This window comes from Leuciscus leuciscus (genome assembly GCF_965113295.1).
Source record: "Leuciscus leuciscus genome assembly, chromosome: 14".
In the NCBI taxonomy this organism is placed as follows: domain Eukaryota; kingdom Metazoa; phylum Chordata; class Actinopteri; order Cypriniformes; family Leuciscidae; genus Leuciscus; species Leuciscus leuciscus.
The window spans coordinates 32730311-32750386 of record NC_138738.1 but is presented as its reverse complement, the minus strand read 5'-3'; the positions used below and the strand labels follow the sequence as shown (position 1 = coordinate 32750386).

Below are 20076 nucleotides of genomic sequence, written 5' to 3'. Positions count from 1 at the left end.
GTTGCGACTTTTCATTTATTTTTTTCCTCTCTCACTTCTGTCTGTCCTGTTGGAGTCTCTGCTTGTTTTCCTCCCCTTTCTCTCAGTCTCTCCCATATGGGCAGAACCCTCTCAACACTCCTCTGCTGTGCAGATCTAAATGACAGCTCAATATCTCCGTACTCTTAAGAAAATGTTGAGCATGAGTGCAGTCACTAGCTCGATGCGAGGCTCTGGGAACGAGCACTTGGGTTAGACAATTTTCTACCTGAGTGTCAGCCAATCAGAAGGCGAATTTGTTTGGCAGTCTAACTTCTGGTTGGTTGTGTTGGCGGTACAGATAGTGTCATGCCCAGGTGGAGGAGTTTCAGACTACCCAACAGAACCAGACCTGTGAGTACACATGCTTCTGATGGATTTAATGGGGATTTGTGGTAGTTTTAAAGGGAAATTTGACAATATGTCATTTTCGATATTGTTTGGGATTTGCTGTACAGCCGAAACAAACTTTGTTGCATTATTTTCCTGTTATCGCTGTAAAGCTGCTTTGAAACAATCTGTATTGTTAAAAGCGCCAAACAAATATATGTGACTTGACTTGACTTGATATATACTTAGAGATTAAAGCATAATTTTAACGGTTTATTTATGTTTTTAATGATTTATAAAGCAATTTGTTTGTATATTGACTCTCATATGTGTGTTACCTGTACAGTGTGTTTTTACCAAGATCCATTTAAATTGCCTCTTATTTTATAATTGAAAAACACTTCTTTAGTATCAAAAAGTATATTTAATAATGCTTTTTTAGACATCAGTGGCTGTTTAATCTGGCTCTAGCCAGGTTTCAGTCCAACTATTAAGATCGCCCTCTGATTTAACTGGGATAGTACTCTGTGTTTTCCCCATAATCATTCTCTAATTATTTCATGTGTCTCTGCTGAAGTTTGCACTTTAAATGTAGGAGTGTACTTACACATCTGTCTGTGTTTTTGTGTGTGTGTGTGTGTATGTGTGTGTGTGTGTGTGTGTGTGTGTGTGTGTGTGTGTGTGTGTGTGTGTGTGTGTGTTTTCTGTCCCATAAGCATGAGCTCACATTTGGACTCTGTTTTTTGGGTTGCTCAGGAGGGAGTGGCTGTTCATATTTTACTCCATGTGTTTGTGTGTGTCAGATTTTTTAATCTGAAGCCTACCTAATATCTTATAATTAGTATCAGAAATAATAACTGGACTCCTGATTTCAAAACCAAACAATATTAGAAAATATATTATAATAGTGTACAATATTTTTAGTCATATTTTTAAAGATAATTTAAAATACATTCATTATTTAAAATATATATTATAATGCATAAACCAGTAGTTAATATACAAAATTAACGTGTACAAATTTAAATTAATATTTCTAATTATTTGAATGGATAATAATACTGATTTACAGATTATATAATGTATTCATGATTTTAAATTACTTTATAATAGTCAAAGTTATCAAATTGATACCTATTATTGGTATTATTATTATGTTATTGTGACTAGTGCAAAATATGATAAAAGTAGTTCATCAGTAGTTACAGCATCTATGTCATCTACTACAAGTTATTAATTTTACTAGAATTGCACATTTATATGTTACTAGTACACCTCGAATCCAGACGTCTGTATGTCGTCTGTTGTGAATAAAGGAAAAGTGTCAGCATGTCACATGTAACACCCTGTCTCATTCTCTGTGGGGGATTATGCTTTCCTCATGGCTGGGAATTCTGTCAGTATGGAATACTCTTTTCCATATGGTGGGAATTCCTGGCCAGCTGTAAAGAATCATGGAGGGAAAACACCCTGCATTTCCCCTGAGGAGGGCGTATCTCTCTCCTCCACCCAACACACACTCCTCCATCTCTGCCTCGCTCTACAGGGACTCTAGGGCTGGAAATGTAGAATTATATTTCTATTGTAGCTTTGAGAACAGAATTAATTACATACACACTCACACTCATAAGAATAACTCTCACAGATGCATCACAGATATTCAAGACAATGAATGATGAATGTGTGTTTCGCCCCTTAGAACCTACATTCAGGGAACGGCGCTGTCTGGGGTGGGACGCTGGGTCAGAGCAGAACCTGTGTCGACACCCAAAAGCTCAGTCTAAAAGTTGGATGTAGTCAGGAAGGAGGTCAGAGATGGAGAGAGAACAGCTGTTTAGACCTGCCTTTTCCTCTCTTACTCATCCTGTTTCTCATAATCTTTAGCTGAATTTCTGTTTTAGTGGGTGTGTTTGATGGAGATTAGAACATGTTTCTGTGTGTCTGTAAATGTGTGTGTGAGGAGATGAATTGATTATCTGTCACTGGTAGTGTGTGCGTTTGACTCAGGTGGTGATGGTTGCTCTCTGCAGGCTGACCATCCTTCATTTCGCTCAGCCTGCCCTGTTTTTCTTTTCATCTGGGACGGTTTCGTTATAGAAAATTCTTGAGAACATTTCCTGTATGAAATTTTGCATGAATGACATTTAATGCGTCCTTGCTGAATAAAACTTTTTTTTTTTTTAATCTTACTTTTCCCAAACTTTTACATGGTAGCAGCAAAAACTGTTTTAAACAATAATAATAATATGAAATGTTTCTTGAGCAGAAAATCATCATATTAGAATGATTTCTGAAGGATCATGTGACACTGAAGACTGGAGTAATGATGCTGAAAATACAGCCATCACAGGAATAAAATACATTTAAATAATTTATTGAAATGGAAAACAGTTCTTTATTTCTACAATATTACTGTTTTTACTGTGTTTCTGATCAGATAAATGCAGCCTTGATGAGCACAAGAGACTTCTTTGTGTTCTGTAGTGTATGTCCAAATTATTTAAGATATTTACACGATTGTTCAAAAGTTTGGGGCCAGTAATATTTTTTTATAATGTTACTAAAGATTTCTATTTCAAATAAATGCTGTTCTTTTGGACTTTCTATTCAAAAAAAAAAAAAATGTTTTGAGGTTTTCACAACTGTTTTCATCAACTATTTTCAACATTGATAATAATACAAACACACATCCATCACATACTTTCTTCCTAGATAATAGTAGAGGCTTCTTTAAAAACCTGCATCTGTCTGTCTCTCTCTCTCTCTCTCTCTCTCTCTCTCTCTCTGTAGTTGTCGGGTGGCTGTGAGCAGACTGTGGTTCTGCAGGACTTTGTTGCGGGCTCAGCGGGTGAGTTGAGCATTCAGTCGGGTCAGACCGTCGAGCTGTTGGAGAGGTCTGGAGAGCGGCCCGGCTGGTGTCTAGTGCGGACCACCGAACACTCGCCCCCTCAGGAGGGTCTGGTTCCCAGCAGTACCCTGTCTGTGTCTCACTCCCGCAGTAGTGTCGACATGGACTGCTTTTTCCCACCTGGGAAAGGTGAGCCACACACACATAAATATCCACCGCCCACAAACATAGGTCATATTTCTTATGGCCTCATTCCGCATTCTGCTTAGAAACAGCCAAAGCCGCCACTACTAGTTCTAAGCACCACTTGGTGAAGTAATATGGAATTGTAATGCAGTCAATTTATTAACAAATTAATATTTTGATTCATTTGTTGATCAAGTATTTGTAATTTGTAACAAGATACTTTCTGATATATTTGTGCCCAACTTTGACATGCTTTTATCCAAAGCGACTTACATTGCATTCAAGATATAAATTTCATCAGATCATGCATTCCCTGGGAATCGAACCCATGACTTCAGCGTTGCTGGTGCCATGTTCTACTATTTGAGAAATAGGAAATCTTGATACATTTACAAAAATCCATTTTACGCTTTTAAGATCCCTTCTGAAAATCAGTCAATTGCAAAACATTTATTATAACATAAAAAATAATGCACAAATAATGATTTTGTCAGAAATAATAATGGATATCTTATCCAAAAATCTCTTAAAGGGATACTCCACCGAAAAATGAAAATTCTGTCATCATATACTCACTCTCATGTTGTTTCAAACCTGTATGAATTTCTTTCTTCTGCTGAACAGAAAGGAAGATATTTAGAAGAATGTCAGTAACCAGACAGTTTTAGATACCATTGACTTCCATAGTAGGAAAAAAATATACTATGGAAGTCAATGGTATCTAAAACTGTCTGGTTACTGACATTCTTCTAAATATCTTCCTTTCTGTTCAGCAGAAGAAAGAAATTCATACAGGTTTGAAACAACATGAGAGTGAGTATATGATGAAAGAATTTTCATTTTTCAGTGGAGTATCCCTTTAACCAGAGGCCCGGGGCCCACAAGGGGTCCTCAACAAGCTTACGAGGGGGGGATGCAGGATGGCTAAAAATGATTTAAGTGACTATTATTAATATAATAAAACCTTCTACCGTAATAAAAAAATATACAATAATGACTGATAGAATTTATTTTTCCTCCTCAGTAACTTTTTTAAAACATGCAGTTCTTGAAACGTAAAATAATTGTATCTATATCAACACTCCCAGTTTATGTTAATAATATATTGTAGTTATAGTAATGTTAATATTATATTATATAGGGATCTTTGAAAATTGTGTTGGGAAGTTTAAGTCAAAAGGTTGAGAACCACATGATTTATAGTAGTTTTGACAGCCTCAGTTACTATGTACTTTCTTTGCAATGCTAAAGAGCAACTTGGACATTCTGTTCAATAGCTACTTTTGTGTTCTGCAGGAAAAAGCCATAAGAGTTTCAAATAAAGTATAATTAGTATAATAATTTATATTTTTGGATGATCTGTCCCTTTAAGCTGTTGTACACGTGCCCACGGCTCTCTGAACAGCATGAGCTCTGGCTTCTTCCAGGGGAGCCAGTTCTGCTCTCGGTGGGTGAGGCACAAATAGGGTTTGATCATTAATTAGCAGCGTGCTAGTGATGCTATCGAAGGCTTGCGTCCTGCTTTGATCCAACCCAGGGGATTGGTGTATGTGTTTGGTGGGGCTTCAATCCTGGGACTCTCACAGGCTTATGAGATGTTTCACACAATAGATCCACACTGAAACCATGAAGAACCATTTTAGCTTTCAATTGTCCTCATTTGAATGATTCAACTTTCTATAAGAGGGTTCTTTTTACTTTTAATAGTTAGGTGTGGCTCTAGGGCTCCCTTTCTTTGACGTGGAAATGTTCTCCGGTTCAGTTCTTCTGTTCAGCCCGTTGAGGTCAGAGGCGAGTAAACATGAACACACTGGAGAGCTGCTTCATTGTATAAATTGAAGTTGTACTTTAATATTGTAAAGCTGCTTGCTTTCTGTTGCATCCCAGCAGTGTGGGCGGCATCTGGATGTTTGCTTACAGTATACCGCTACAAAGTTATTTTGAACTTCTTTTTACCCCTAAAAAGAACTTCGCTGTGAGTATATTGGGGTCTTTAGAGGGTCCATATACTTCAAGTAAGCACCCAGCTTTGGTTTTTGGGTCAGGGTGGTGTTAAAGTGTGTCTTTAAGGCCCCATACTGTCTGAAGCGGAACACTCTGTATTGTATAGTCCCTTTACTTCCTGTTGTCTCCCTGCACTGCACTTCCTGTGTTTAGAAGAGCACATTTCTAAACATCCCAACCAGAACCCCCTGACCTCATGACTGTTCAGGCCTGAATCTAAGAATAGACAGAGGAAAGGGGGAGTCGACCTTTTCCAGGTAGGTTTCAAGAAAAATAAATGAATAGAAATCAACTAAAGAACTGACTGGTCAAGATGACCGCTGAACTATGACAGGCTGTGTTGTCTTGAACTTTTAACTCTTTCTACAACTCAACTGTAAATTGTCCACCGCCCTGTGAATATGAATGTTTACATGGTGTAAACTTCATCGACAGTAATTAATATATGTAATGCATAACCAGAAGTTCATGCACCTTGATAATTTAGATAACTGTGCAGTCAAATAATTTAATCTGGAATGATCTTGGTCAATTGTCATTTGGATTTTTTCGATGCCTGTTAACATTTCTGCCTGTTTGTTGTTAGTAGGTGACATTTCTGTGGGTATGTGGAGTGTGTGTTTGTGTGTGCTATATCTGATGCAACAGGGTTATAGTAAACAGAAAGTAATGCATTAGAAGCATGGAAAATCTTTAGTCAGGCATGAAGGATTCTGTCCTGACAGTAAACTGTACGCTATGCTACACCTCATTCTGTTGACTGGGCTTTTTTCAGTTCTGTTATTGGAACTTCAGCCCTATTATTGGACCATCATGTTGATGTTCTTGGAACTTTGTTTCCAAAATGTTGCCCTGCCGGTTGTCACATAGTTAACCTGTACAATGTAGGTATATAATTCCAAGTAGGGCCAACCTGGAGAAAAGAAAATGTCATATACTGACTGTCCTCCATGAGATAGTTAAAACATGTGAAATATAGTATACCTTTCTCCTCAATTGAGCTGTACTTAGAAAGTTTGCCACAACGTTTCATATTTTCACTTATACACTGAAAAAAAATTGGTGTTGAAACAGATTTCACAAATAATTACAAAGAAATGGCAAGTAACACACTGAATTAAATGTGACATTTTTAAGAAGAATTTATATTTTCTTATAAAACCTATACTCCAAAAATCAAAAAAATATATTTTTTTACAGTGTAGCGTTTGAGTTTTTGCAAATCAATATTACAAAACTTGCAACGTGAAATATGGCAAAATAAGTCCCGCCTTATATAAAAGAGCCAATCGCTAATTGTTAAAGTCATCGCTTAACTGAAGCTGCCGTTAGAAGCTCCGGTTGCTATTGAAACAATAGAGACAGTTAAGGCAAAAAATAAAGGTTAAAAAAACACCAAACAATGAATCTAAGTTTTAAAAAATCATCATTTTTTATTTTTAATGAATTGTGAAATTTCTTTTTTTATAATAAATAACCACGAGGTAATGTCTATTTTTCCATTGATCAACTGAACAACCTTGCAAATTGAAAGTACTTCAGTTTATTTGATAATTTTCTTAAAAATAAAGATTCTTTATTGCCATTGATGGTTCAATGAAGAGCCTTTAACATCCATGGAACCTTTCCATTACACAAAAGGCTTTTTATAGTGAAAAAGAAGGTTCTTTAGATTATTAAAATGTTCTTCACAGTAAGAAGAAAACTGCTCACTGAAAAGTTCTTTAGGGAACCAAAAATGGTTCTTCAGTGGCATTTCAGAGCAGAGTCTGCAAAGCGTCACGAGAGACGGTGTTAAATTACCTCATGTCTCACAGCACATAACATTACAATAATGACATATATCACGCGAGCAGGGTGCACAGAGGTATGGAAATACATATGTTGACAGGCAGAGGCAGGTCTCTTATCATTGCATTCGGACAAACATTCTTTGGTCCTGAGACTTCCACAGAAGATATATGTACATGTTTTTATATTTAGACCACTTCTATTATTGATTGCTATCAGGATGTGAAGAGAGTTTCAACCAGTTTAACAAAAAGTGTTTATAAAGCAAATTGCCTACCCTACCTTTAAGAGTGTAAACGCAGGTTATTATCGTGAGTGCTTTTCTTGCTTTTCTTTTCATTGATGTTTGCATATCTTAAATGTGTCTGTTATTTGATGCTTAAGATACTTATGTGTATAATATGACCATTTAGTTGTATGTATGTTTGTGTTCTTGAAACTGCTGAAGTGGGGATGGAGATCTTGTGATATAGACACACCCTTTCAAAAATGGGCCACTGCAGCATGCAGACGTAGCTGATGTAAGGATTCACACACACACACACACACACACACACACACACACACACACACACACACACACACACACACACACACAAATGAACTACTCTTACAATACTACTTTGTCTTTCCATGGAACAACTCAAAAACTGTGACTTCTGCTTTTTTCCTCCAGTCTCGTTTGAGGAGAAAAAAAACTATTTTTGCATATTGGATTTTGCAGACCTCAATGAATTCAGTTGAACCTTCCTGTATCCCTCTGAATGTGTGTGTGTGTGTGTGTGTCTCAGTGGCCCCTGGCCCCGCCCCCTGGCCCCTCCTCTTTATTGTGAAAAAGAGTAGCGTTGAACTTCCAGCTTAGCTTCAGTATTAAAGCGGGCTGAGTCAAAGCGTCCTTCACCTCCTATACCGCCCTTCTCCCTTTCTCCTCCTCTCTGTCTCTCACCTGTCTCTGGACGCACATATGAGACGGTGACCGAGCAGCATGCGGAGTGGGAGGTCGTGTTGCTCTTGTGGAGTTTGTCTCAGTTGGATTTTGGGAAAGATTTGCTGTTGTGATGGCGCAGGTGCGTAAGTCAACACAGTCTGTTTGCTTGTGGAATGTATGCAGATGTATTCAGTTGAATTTCTTTTCGCAGTGTGTGTCTGTTCATGCCCTGTGGGAGTTGGGTGTTGTGTGTCTGGGTTAATGATTATGATTGAGTTTTGTGTGTTTAATGTAATTTGTTGTTGGTGTATGTGCATCTTTTCATCTGAACTCTGGTATTTAATGTAACGGTTCACTGATCTGAATCCTGGAGATCTCAGACGAGCTCAAGGGTGTTTTGAGTGATTCAACTAACAATTATTTACAGATAACAGGGTTTCGTGTTTAATGCAAAAGCATTGATGATTTTTCTTTCCGCAATCTTGTCTTTTTTGGAGGTCGACAAGCATTTACATTGTCAAAAGTGAAAATGTGCAGTTGTTACATACTTTTATCTGAAGCAACTAACAGTGCAATTAGTGTATATATTTCAAAAATGTAACCCATGTCCTTGGTGTTGCTAGAACCATGTTCAATGGATTGTGCTATAGGAACACCTCAAGAGCTTTTTTTTTTACCCATCTTACCCTTCGAAATGACTTTTCTGACATTCATTCATAAACATTGAGGTTTAACCTCATGTATCGAAAATAGGATTTTTGACATTAATAAAAATAGATAATTTAGCGGTTACCTATATTTTACCTCATAGGGTGATTTGTTATTCATAAATATATCATTCAAATTTAAATTGTATCCCTTTTTCTTTTTTCCCTCTTTCAAATTTCATATTTGATTTTTTAAAGCATAATTAATGTAAAAAAATAGGAAAGCTGTGTGTGTGTGTGAGCGATACTGCCCCCTCAAGCTTCTCTGTTTTCCTGTAACCTAATTTCACCATCAACAAACCAATGTGTCTGCTGTTCCCTCAGCTTTGAAGCTCAAATCAAGTTCTCTGCTCTGTTTGATCATTTCTTACCCTTTTTTCTTGAAGAATAACATGCTCTTTGAAGATTCTGCACATTTTGGCTCTTAGCAATTGGCTGTGTGAATTAGGATCAGGGGTCTTCGAACTTTTTTTTTTTAACAAGAACCTCTTAGTGGACAGATTGATGACACTGCACACCTATACACTGTATAACACACTGTGTTATAATGTGAATAATGCCATATTAATGTATTTACATACATTGTATAGATATTGCATAGATATATGGAATGGATAATGTACATCCAACTGGTTGTTATCACAGAACAAACCCCGACAGGGTGATGAGGACCCCGACGTGAAGCGGAGGTTGTATCTGTTAATATTATTTAATGGACCTGAGCTAACATGAACTAACAGTGAACAGTTGTATTTTTATTCACAAATGTTAACCAAGATTAATCAATACAGTAACAACTGTATTGTTCACTGTTAGGTAACCGTAGGTCAGATTAATTAAGTATTCTTTAGCATTGGTCGATGTTAACATTTTAATAGATTAATATTGCATTTTTCCTGTTTTTGTTTTTAGTTTGAGATCCAACAATAATGGGAGTACTGCAGTATTGCTGCTCACCCTACTGAGTGTGAGCACAATACATTTGTTCCTGCATTTTCTACAGGACTTTTAGTCCTTCTTTTTGTTGTTTTTGTTCTGGATAGAATGTAACATCAGCAACTTGTGCACGTGTGTGGGTGACTGGTTATATCAGGTGGGTGTTTCATCTGATATTGAGAGAGAAATGTAGATAAAAAGGTAGCAGTATGAAGATTCAGTTTGTCTGTTGCTAATGTTGGAATGTTTAACTATCAGGCGCCTGTTGTAATGACAGCAGTGAAACTTAAGGAAATTAAGCATAACTCTAACAAAGGAGCATTATCCCCGCATGTGATCAGCGTGGATCCTCCCTGAGGCTGTCAGGACAAGCAGGGCGAGATCTGATTGGTCAATACCTGGGAGGGGGTTTTGGCGGGGAAGTTTCAAGGGGTGGATAGGGGTAAATGGCTCTTTGAAGAAACTCGTAATAAGGAAGTGACCTTTGTCCCATTCTCACCCCATGGGAAGTCACTTACGCAATGTCTACGGTAACTCAGTATTGCCGTGTCTGAACCAGCACTGAGTTAATGATCTGCACTGAAGCAGACAGCAGTGGGCATGAGGCATCTGGTTGGTTATCTCAGCCCATCCTCTATGGATTCCTGGTTATTTGCTACTTACAGAAATGTCTATGGACGCTGTTAATTAGCACAGAAAATCATTTTGACTCATCCCTTAGATCCTAAAAACAGATCAAATGCATTTACAGCAATGCACTTACAGTGGAAGCCTAGCGGTGGTACCTGGTGGGTTTTAAAAAGCACAAACATAAAGCTCATAATTTAGTTAAAGCACTTAACATGAATGTTGGGGGATGTTGTTTGAGCTGTAAAGTTGTCTACATTGTCTCTATGAGGAGGGAATAGATGTCCAGGAGGATAAACTTCTGTTCTGTTTTGTGTTTCTTATGTAATTCCTGGTTTTAGTTTGCAGCTCCGCAGTCAACTCAGCAGTTTGTAGCAGCTTTGGAGCTCAGAATGTTGAAGGATGATTTGAGGACGGGATGGATAGCCAGGATATTTAAATGCCATCCAATTGCTTTTCTATTGAAATGTTGAAAACAGCATTTATTTCAAGTAGGATTTTTTTGTAACAGTGTAAAAGTCTTTACTGTCAGTTTTGATCAATTTAAGCTGTCCTTTCTGAATAAAACACCTAGTAGTTAGCTAACATCCCTTCCATGTGCCTTTGTGGTATACCAAGTGAAAGAAAGCAACTGGCTTTACCTCTTTTGCCAGTCATAACATGAGATGAAAGATTGGGGATTTACGCAGACAAGTCTGATAAGCAGATATATTACACCAGTTTTATGCTAAAACTAAATGTTTAACTTTTATGTAGTTCAGTATGATAGTTTAATAGTTTAAATGACTAAATATTAGATTTTACAATTTGAAGTATAAGTAAATTTTTCTGTGTTAAATTCCATGTGCTGTAAAGTCCACAGTACCTTTCACTGTGACGTGCTGTCTGCCTTTGTTGTAATGTGTGCTATGTGGAGTCACAGAAGGCCTTTATGCTCAGATCAGGTCAAGCTGGTTTTTTCACTCTACAGTTGTCAGCTATACCAACTAGTGGCCTATAGACTAGACAATTGCTTTTCCTTTCACCTCAGAGAGGCTGATGTCCAACATTGCGCTCAGGTTTCTTGGCTTTCAGCTGTTGGATTTGGTTCTGTGGGTTTTTTGATGTTTCGGCTGCAGTGAACATCTCTGAGCTGGTATAAGACCTTTTTTAATGTTCTATATATTATGCAAATTTTTCAGGGGTTAAATGGCATGTTGTAAATGTTCTGAGGTTGTATATTACATGCCGATTTCTTAGGTTATATATTATGTCAAAATTGTGATTGCCTTTATTGGTTGTCTGTTACATCCATTGTAGAATTTATACATGTCGAAATATTTGTTTAATATTTCTGTGGAAACTGTAATACATTTTTTCTGGATTCTTTGATGAAGAAAATGTTCCAAAGACTTTGAAATAGAATATATATATATATATATATATATATATATATATATATATATATATATATATATAAACAAAAACTGTAGTATATCAATTATACTAAAATAACACTGATGCCAATTTTATCAACTTAATGTATCCTTGCTGAATAAAAATATTAATTTATTTTTAAAAAATCTTACTGAACACAATCAGAATTGTGTTTGTCAGAATTGTGTTCACTTTTTATTGGTTGTCTATTAATTCCATTGTAGGATTTCTGAATGGTCAGTATCTCTATATAATTTCTCTGTCATTTTTATTCAACAGAAAACTATCCTGTGGGAAGTTCAGAGGTCAAATCGGAGTCCTCCGCATCACTGCAGCCACAGACATCGGTGACCTCGTTGCCAACCGGTTCTCCGGGGCCCAAACGCTCTGGAACTACTGGAAACACATTAAAAAAATGGCTCACCAGCCCCGTACGGCGTCTCAGCCACGGCAAGGGCGACAACGCTAACGCTAAAAAACCCAACAATAAGCAACGTAAACGAGACGGCCGCAAAAGTGTAGAACTAGGGCCGTCACACCAAGACAGCACTGAAGAGGTACGACAACCATTAACTATTTAGGAAATGTTCTTACACTGCAGTGTTTCAACATTCCAGCGTTGTAATAATACCACATACCAAACAATGTCTTGAAATGCATTCTCCTTTTATCTGGTACCACACCTAACATATTTTAGTGTAGTAACCTACAAATCTATGTGAAAGGGCTTCCTGTATAGGTGCATGTTTTATGAGGAGCATGCCTGCTGTTAGAAGTCATGAATGATAGATTCCTGTTGGCTCAAGGGTGGCGGTTTTTATTTAAATGGGAATGACTCTTTCTCCAAAGAGAGGAAGACGAGGAGTGAACAGCGGAGGAGAAGAAGAGGCTGAAGACGAGCCCCACACACCCCTCCCTCCCCCCATGGAGATCATCAAGGACTCCTCCGCTCAGGAGGAGAAGGTGAAACACAGACTTTCGTTAATTTTTTATTGTTGTTTTTTCCTTTCCTTTCCTTTTTTTGGGGGTTTTTTTTTTTGCATCCTTGATCCTTTTTGTTCCTTTTGGCAGTTTACCCAAAAATGAAAACTTTGTCATCATTTACTCACTCTCATCTTGTTCTAAACCATGTTTTTTTTTTTTTGTCAGCCAAATTATTTATGTTAATGTAGTGCCTTTTCACATTTCCGGGTTTCTCAGAAGCGGAAGTCGTTATAGTTGGGTAAACTTCTACAGCAGTAAATGAGATAATACATTAAATATATATTTTTTGTGTTCCCATTTGCTCAAATAGCAAAAGAAAAACTCCACAATAGTGTTTTCACAACTTCAAAAAGAGGGGAAAATAGAGAGAGATTGATAACGGCAGTCAGAAGAGAGAAAGATGTCAACATTACCGAAAATCCCACAGCCGCTGTATTAGAAACACGCTCACAGCAGCGTTAACTAGTTTTTTTTGTAATTTTATGCAATTATACATTTACATACATTTTTATAAAAAATAAAAATACAAAAAACATCGCAGGATTTACTATGCTGATGACCGTTAAAACGCATCACAGTCTGTGAAAAGGGTGCATTTCAATAATTCAGCAACACATTCAGAAGTTCACAGTTCTCTGATGTTAGTTAATGGTCACATGACTTACAGGTAAACAAATAAAATGTCCTAAGTGTTTTATTTTGATTGATATTTTTTTATATTCTTTGTTATTAGTGAACTGCAGCCAACAACTTATTGCTTGCGGTCACTATGATTGATAGCTTGGTAACCATAGCAACATTCTGCACGAATGAGTCTTTTAATGGCGCAGTTAAATACGTCATTAACAACTAGTTGTTCAGTTTGGTTTTGTAAATGCGGTTGTCACTACCTGCATTATTCGGGGGTTAATTTGTTTGTAGAATGCGGTTGTCACTCATTGTTCATTTTACAGTTTACAATAATCTATTTATTTTAATTTTACATTTTAATTTTAATTATTTGTTAGCTTTTCATCAATTCACAAACCTTCACTTTCTTCAGTCAACCCATGACTTTTTTCAGATCTTTTAAATGAATAATTTAATTCAGTTCACCTAACCAGTTTGAACATCTTGTTCATAGAAGAAATAATTCATTTGGGTTTGCAAATAACAAAATGTTTAGCTTTTCTTTATACACTTTGTCCTCATTGTTTGTGCATTCCCTTTCAGTTTTGATTCTTATCTCTCTCGCCGTCTTTCATTTTCTCTCTTTCAGACTCCAGAGCCTGGCTCTTTCCCAGTGTTGGGTAGCGTCTCCCCGTCTGATCAGACGCCCAGAGACCCAGAAACAGAGCAGAAGAACAAGGCCATGAGAGGGCGAATGTAAGTACTCATCTGACCTGCTCAAAGCCTGAGCAAATGACTTAAACAACAAATGAAGGTGCAAATCTTAGTATACTAGCTGAAACATGCTGATGTTATGGTGTATGCTGATATCTCTCATATTTCTACTATCTACAGGTTTGTGTTAAATGAAATGGTGCAGACAGAGAGAGACTATGTGAAGGATCTGGGTGTCATAATTGAGGTATGTGACAGATAACAACAAAATCATTTAGAAAGGTGCACACATGTTATCTGTTTCATGTTAGAAATTTAGATGACCTGCCATGACACAGCACATTTCAACATTTGGTTAAACCTCTGTGATACTTTTGTTCACAATCAAAACAGCTGATTTGCATTAGTCACCTTATATATTACTTACAGGACAAAAATGATTACAGTGATCTGAAAAACATAGAGTATAATGTGACATCATAGTTGACATCAAGAACAGTTTTTTCTCCAGAGAACCATATACAGTGCAAAGGGGTTATTGATAAGACTTTTCCTAAGGTGCCGCAATGAACCACAGAGGAACATTTATTATTAAAGGGATAGTTCACTTTGAAATTAATTTTTGGTATGTTTTAGCTTACCTCAAGGGCATCCAAGATGTAGGTGTCTTTTTTTCCGCAGTAGTTTCAATTTTGATATTTTTAGGTCAAACCGTTCTTGTCTGTCAGTCATATAATGCAGGTCTATGGTCACCACCTCAAAGAGCATGCACAGAGTTCAAATTAAAACAATTCCCCGTCGTCCAAATTAAACAATTCCTCATCGTAAGTACACATTGATGGCCTAAGACACGAAACGAGCGGTTTGTGTGAGAAAACGAACAGTATTTATATAGTTTTTACCTCTTATACACAGCCATGTCGAAGTGATCTGATCTGACGTGTACGCAGACTGGTGCATAGATATATACACTAGATGTCGCCTTGTCTACGGCAGTTCATTGGAACGAATGTCTTTAAGGCGACATCTAGTGTATATATCTATGCACCAGTCTGCGTACACGTCAGATCAGATCACTTGGACATGGCTGTGTATAAGAGTTAAAAACGATATAAATACTGTTCGGCCTTCTCACAGGCCATCAATGTGTACTTACGATGGGGAATTGTTTAATTTGGACGACGGGGAATTGTTTTAATTTGGACTCTGTGCATGCTCTTTGAGGTGGTGCCCATAGACCTGCATTATATGACTGACAGACAAGAACGGTTTGACCTAAAAATATCAAAATTGAAACTACTGCGGAAAAAAAAGACACCTACATCTTGGATGCCCTTGAGGTAAGCTAAAACATACCAAAAATTTATTTCAAAGTGAACTATCCCTTTAAGTAGAGTTTCCAAATGTCTGTTTTTCTCATTATCCCCAGGACTTTATGAAAAGGATTGGGGAAAAAGGTATTCCGGAGGACATGACGGGGAAGGATAAGATCGTATTCGGGAACATTCATCAAATCTACGACTGGCATAAAGAGTAAACCACAGCTATTTTCTTAAACAAAACCTAATGCTAGGCTAGAAATCATTTTTTGCAGCTGGTCAAAAACAAATAACTTAATTTAATAAAGGCACTCAAATACTCAGTGAAGTTTTGTTGCTTTATTTAAAGGAACTAACAGGAAAAAAATTATAATATCCTATACGGGGATATAGGTAGTCATTAAAGTCATTAAATAAGTCAAAAGTCATTGTAGTCATTAAATAATAACTACAAAGTCCAAAAAATCCTTTTTGTGGAGTGTTGATTTATATAATATATAGAATTTGATATATTTGATATACTACCGTTCAGAAGTTTGAGGTCAGTAAGATTTCAATAGATTTTTGTTAGGAAAGTTATTAATACTTTTTTTAAGATTCATAACTTCAACTATTAAGCAACACAACTGTTTTCAACATTGATAATAATAATTGTTTCTTGAGCAGCAAATCAGCATATCAGAATGATTTCTGAAGGATCATGTGATACCGAAGACTGGAGTAATGATGCTGAAAATTCAGCTTTGCCATCACAGGAATAAATTACATTTTAAAATATATTAAAATAGAATGCAATTCTTTTAAATTGTAATACAACATTACTGTTATACTGTTAGTTTTTTTCAGTAAAAAAATCTTACCGACCCCAAACTTTTAAACTGTAATGTGTATTCACTCTACAATGTTGTCACAGTCTTTCACACTATTTTCATAATATGGTGTCTTTTTCTAGATTGTCATTTTTGATACCAAACAAAAATAATCAGCATGCAAAACGTATGCATTAAATTTCCTTGTTGATATATCAACAGTAACGCACACTGAAGAAGGAAACGGACTGAATTTCTGATGAGGAAGTTTATACACGTCACAAAATGTTTTCTGTTCTTATTTTTAAAGGTTCTTCCTCGGTGAACTGGAGAAATGTCTGCAGGACCACGACAGACTGGCCGAGCTGTTTATCAAACATGTGAGTTTGACAGAATAAACTCTGTGTGTGTCTATGTGTTGTAGTAAACTTCATTCTAAATGTCATCCTCTATTATGCAGGAGAGAAGGTTACACATGTATGTCATCTACTGTCAGAACAAGCCCCGCTCAGAGTTTGTTGTGGCTGAATATGACGGATTCTTCGAGGTGAGTGTGATTTGAGCAGCTCAGTTCTGTCTCCTCTGAAGTAAAGTGCTCGTTTGCTGATGTTCTTGGAGTTTCTGTCAGGAGGTGCAGCAGGAGATAAACTCCAGACTGTCCATCAGTGATTACCTGATCAAACCTATCCAGAGGATCACCAAATACCAGCTCCTGCTTAAGGTATTAGCCACTGAATTACACAATCATGATGAGACTTATACCTTTACAATACATAACATGGTAAACATAAATGCTTTTCACACTTGAAATAGTTAGACCTGGGTCATTCTAAACCCCGGGTAAACGGAATCATCATAATTTACCTGAGGTTAACAATTAATCCTTGGTATTCATAAACTGACGTTTCACACTGTACATTCATAAACCTTAGGTTAACGTCCTTATTTGCATATTTGCGGTGTCAGTGTCACTGATTGGAAAAACGCTGTACACAATATGTTTATACAAAGGCTCTAACTTTGCCCATCCTCATTATATACTGACAGCTGTACTATCAAGTTTGTCCTGAATTGACTTTTTGGACTATAAAGGTAAGAATGAAACAGTCTCAGTGAAACAGTAACAATTGTGACTCAGTCACGCTTGTGACTGACGCTAGCGGCTGCGGTCTTTGGCGTTCTTGTTAGCGCGCCCGCCTCCCACGCCAGTGAGCCCGGTTCGAATCCCACTCTGAGTGGGTCAAGTAGGACCGTTACATTTGGTGCTGTGACCCGGATGGGAGAAAGGTTTAAGGGGGTGAGTCTAAGAGACGATGCTAGATGGTTTTTAGCGTCCTTGTTAGCGCGCGCGCCTCCCACGCCGGAGACCACAGTTCGACCAAGTGTGGCACCGCAATACGGGGTTAACAGCGCAAAAACGGTGCTACCGCTGTCCCAAGAGACATTTTTAAATATATTATTGGTTACATTCATTTTTACCGCAGAGACCTTTTATGTATTATAAATGTGTAGAATTTATGATAATTCGCGTATCTTTCAGTGGACGATACTGTTATTAAATGAAGTTATTAATAACGAAACATGGATGAATGAGATAGTAAATGGGATAAGATTGATATTAAAAAGAAATATAAAAAAGCCACGAAAGAAAACTGAATCTGCTACTGACAGGATACTTTCTGTGCGCACGCTCCGACCCAGACAGCAACATAATGTCGGCTCAGATCCGGCCCACATCTGGTACACGTGGATTCCTCACGGCCCAGATGTGGGCCGTTTCTGGGCCCACATCTGTCTGGGGAGCAGAACACAGACAAGCATAGTAGCCACAGAAAATGTCAAAATGCCCGCCTTGGTGAGTATTCATGTAAACACATTCGACGTAAGTACTGGGCATTGTTCTTCACTCACTCACTCACTCACTCACTCACTCACTCACTCACTCACTCACTCACTCACTCACTCACTCACACAAGAACAGGATTTATGCAACTCAGTTGGTAACTCAACCTCACAGTGGAAGCCCTCCACAATTAATTCCATTTTGCAACTTATTTATTGTTTGTTGCATATTTGTTTGTTTTTAGTTGTCTGTGAACCTAATAAATGTACTATTATTTAAATTTTATTGAAAATAAATATTTTTCTTTATATATATATATATAATATTATATTGTGGCTCTTTTGGAAAAATGCATTAACCAAAAAAAAAAATTGGCTCTTTGGCAAAAAAAGGTTCTGACCCCTTGACTATAACCCGGGGTTAAACTCAGTGTGAAAAGCTATAGTTTTCACCAAAACAGCATAGACTTGCATTAAAACTGAGCCATATACTACCGTTCAAAAATCTGGGGTCAGTACGTTGTTTTTTTTTAAATGTTGCGTTAAAGTCTCTTCTGCTCACCAAGGCTGCATTTATTTGATCAAAAATACAGTAAAAACATTAATATTATGTAAAATGATCACAATTTGAAAGAACTGTCTTCTATTTAATTTTTTTTTTTTACATTTAATTTATTTCCGCAATGGCAAAGCTGAATTTTCAGCATCTTCACTTCAGTCTGATCCTTCAGAAATTGTTCTAATATGCTGATTTGCTGCTCAAAAAACATTTCTCATTATTATGAATGTTGAAAACAGTTAACAGTGCTTAATTTCTTTGTGGAAACCATGATTCTTTTTTTTCTTTGGTGCAATGGACAATTTTATTGTCTGTCACTTTTGATTAGTTTATTGAGTCCTTGCTGAATAAAAGTATTAATTTCTTTGGAAAAACAAACCTTACTGACCTCAGACTTTTAAATGGCTGTGTATTTAGGAACCATAATAATACAGATACTTGACTCAGCAACAATCCAGAATACCCTAGCCACAACATGGCAGCCCACTAAAAACTCCCAGAAAATCTTATGTCAGCATCACACTTTGATTTTCAAGCCTCATTTACACTGTTGTAGAATCAGGGAGTCTGTACACACACACACACACACACACACACACACACACGTCTCTCAGCGCAGCGGGTGGGCGTTAGCAAATGGTTATTGTTTACAGAGGGATTTTGTCAGGTTCTTATTCACTTAAGTGACTAATAAAATAAGAGGCAGAGTCAGAACAGTGTGTGTTTATTGAATGTAAATCCCTTTCTCACTAAAGCTGCGCATAAACATATACTCTCTACGGCAAGCCCTGAAGGAACAATCTTTTTTCTTTTTTGATGGGTAATTTAAAAAAAAAAAAAGTCAGTTTTATCTATCCCCCTTCCTTTCTTAGGAGTGTGAGCAAGATGGCAAAAGAGATTTTAGCAAAAACAGACACACACACAATGCCCAAGCAAAACTATAACTACAATTGTACATTTTTCTAAAGGTATTACTACTCATATTATTATTATTATTATTATTATTATTTTACCATATGGCAGTGTTCTTTTAGTATCATTAATATACCATTATAATATACCATTTTAGTATCATTAATATACCATTTATTAATACTTTGTCTATTAATATTAAAAATTAAATTTAGTTTTTAGTTTTTTTATGTCTTTATTTCAGTTTTAGTTTGAGTAATTTCAGTGCTAAACAGAAATTATGAATGTTGCTAACTGAAGTAAAGTTTTTAATATTTTATTTGAGTTAACGTTTATTTTATTGAATAATTACAACAATAGTTGTTGTTTAGTCAATTAGTTGTTTAGTCAAAACTTTAGTTAACAATAACAACATTGCTGTATGGTCAAATTATTATCTTATTTTAAGTTTCTTGTCTTTGCTTTATTTGTGACTTGAAGGACTTTTTGAAGTACAGCACTAAAGCAGGGCTGGACTGTAAGGAGTTAGAGGTAGGT

The 20076-nt window shown here is 36.7% G+C and overlaps 1 protein-coding gene across 3 annotated transcripts in view; it reads left to right on the top strand.

Annotated features, from left to right (window-relative positions):
* Positions 1–20076, top strand: part of kalrnb (kalirin RhoGEF kinase b) — an 84859-nt gene that overhangs the window by 55637 nt on the left and 9146 nt on the right. The window contains exons 1-11 of one of the 3 annotated variants that reach the window (XM_082137470.1): positions 217–372; positions 3139–3385; positions 12071–12348; positions 12641–12754; positions 14034–14140; positions 14279–14345; positions 15528–15631; positions 16537–16606; positions 16687–16773; positions 16855–16947; positions 20020–20070. In XM_082137470.1, the coding sequence (XP_081993596.1) occupies positions 328–372; positions 3139–3385; positions 12071–12348; positions 12641–12754; positions 14034–14140; positions 14279–14345; positions 15528–15631; positions 16537–16606; positions 16687–16773; positions 16855–16947; positions 20020–20070 (1263 nt within the window). In that variant the 5' untranslated portion in view covers positions 217–327. Of the gene's footprint in view, positions 1–216; positions 373–3138; positions 3386–8039; positions 8245–12070; positions 12349–12640; positions 12755–14033; positions 14141–14278; positions 14346–15527; positions 15632–16536; positions 16607–16686; positions 16774–16854; positions 16948–20019; positions 20071–20076 lie in introns of those variants that run through there. The other 2 variants (XM_082137469.1, XM_082137471.1) reach the window with 2 other exon arrangements.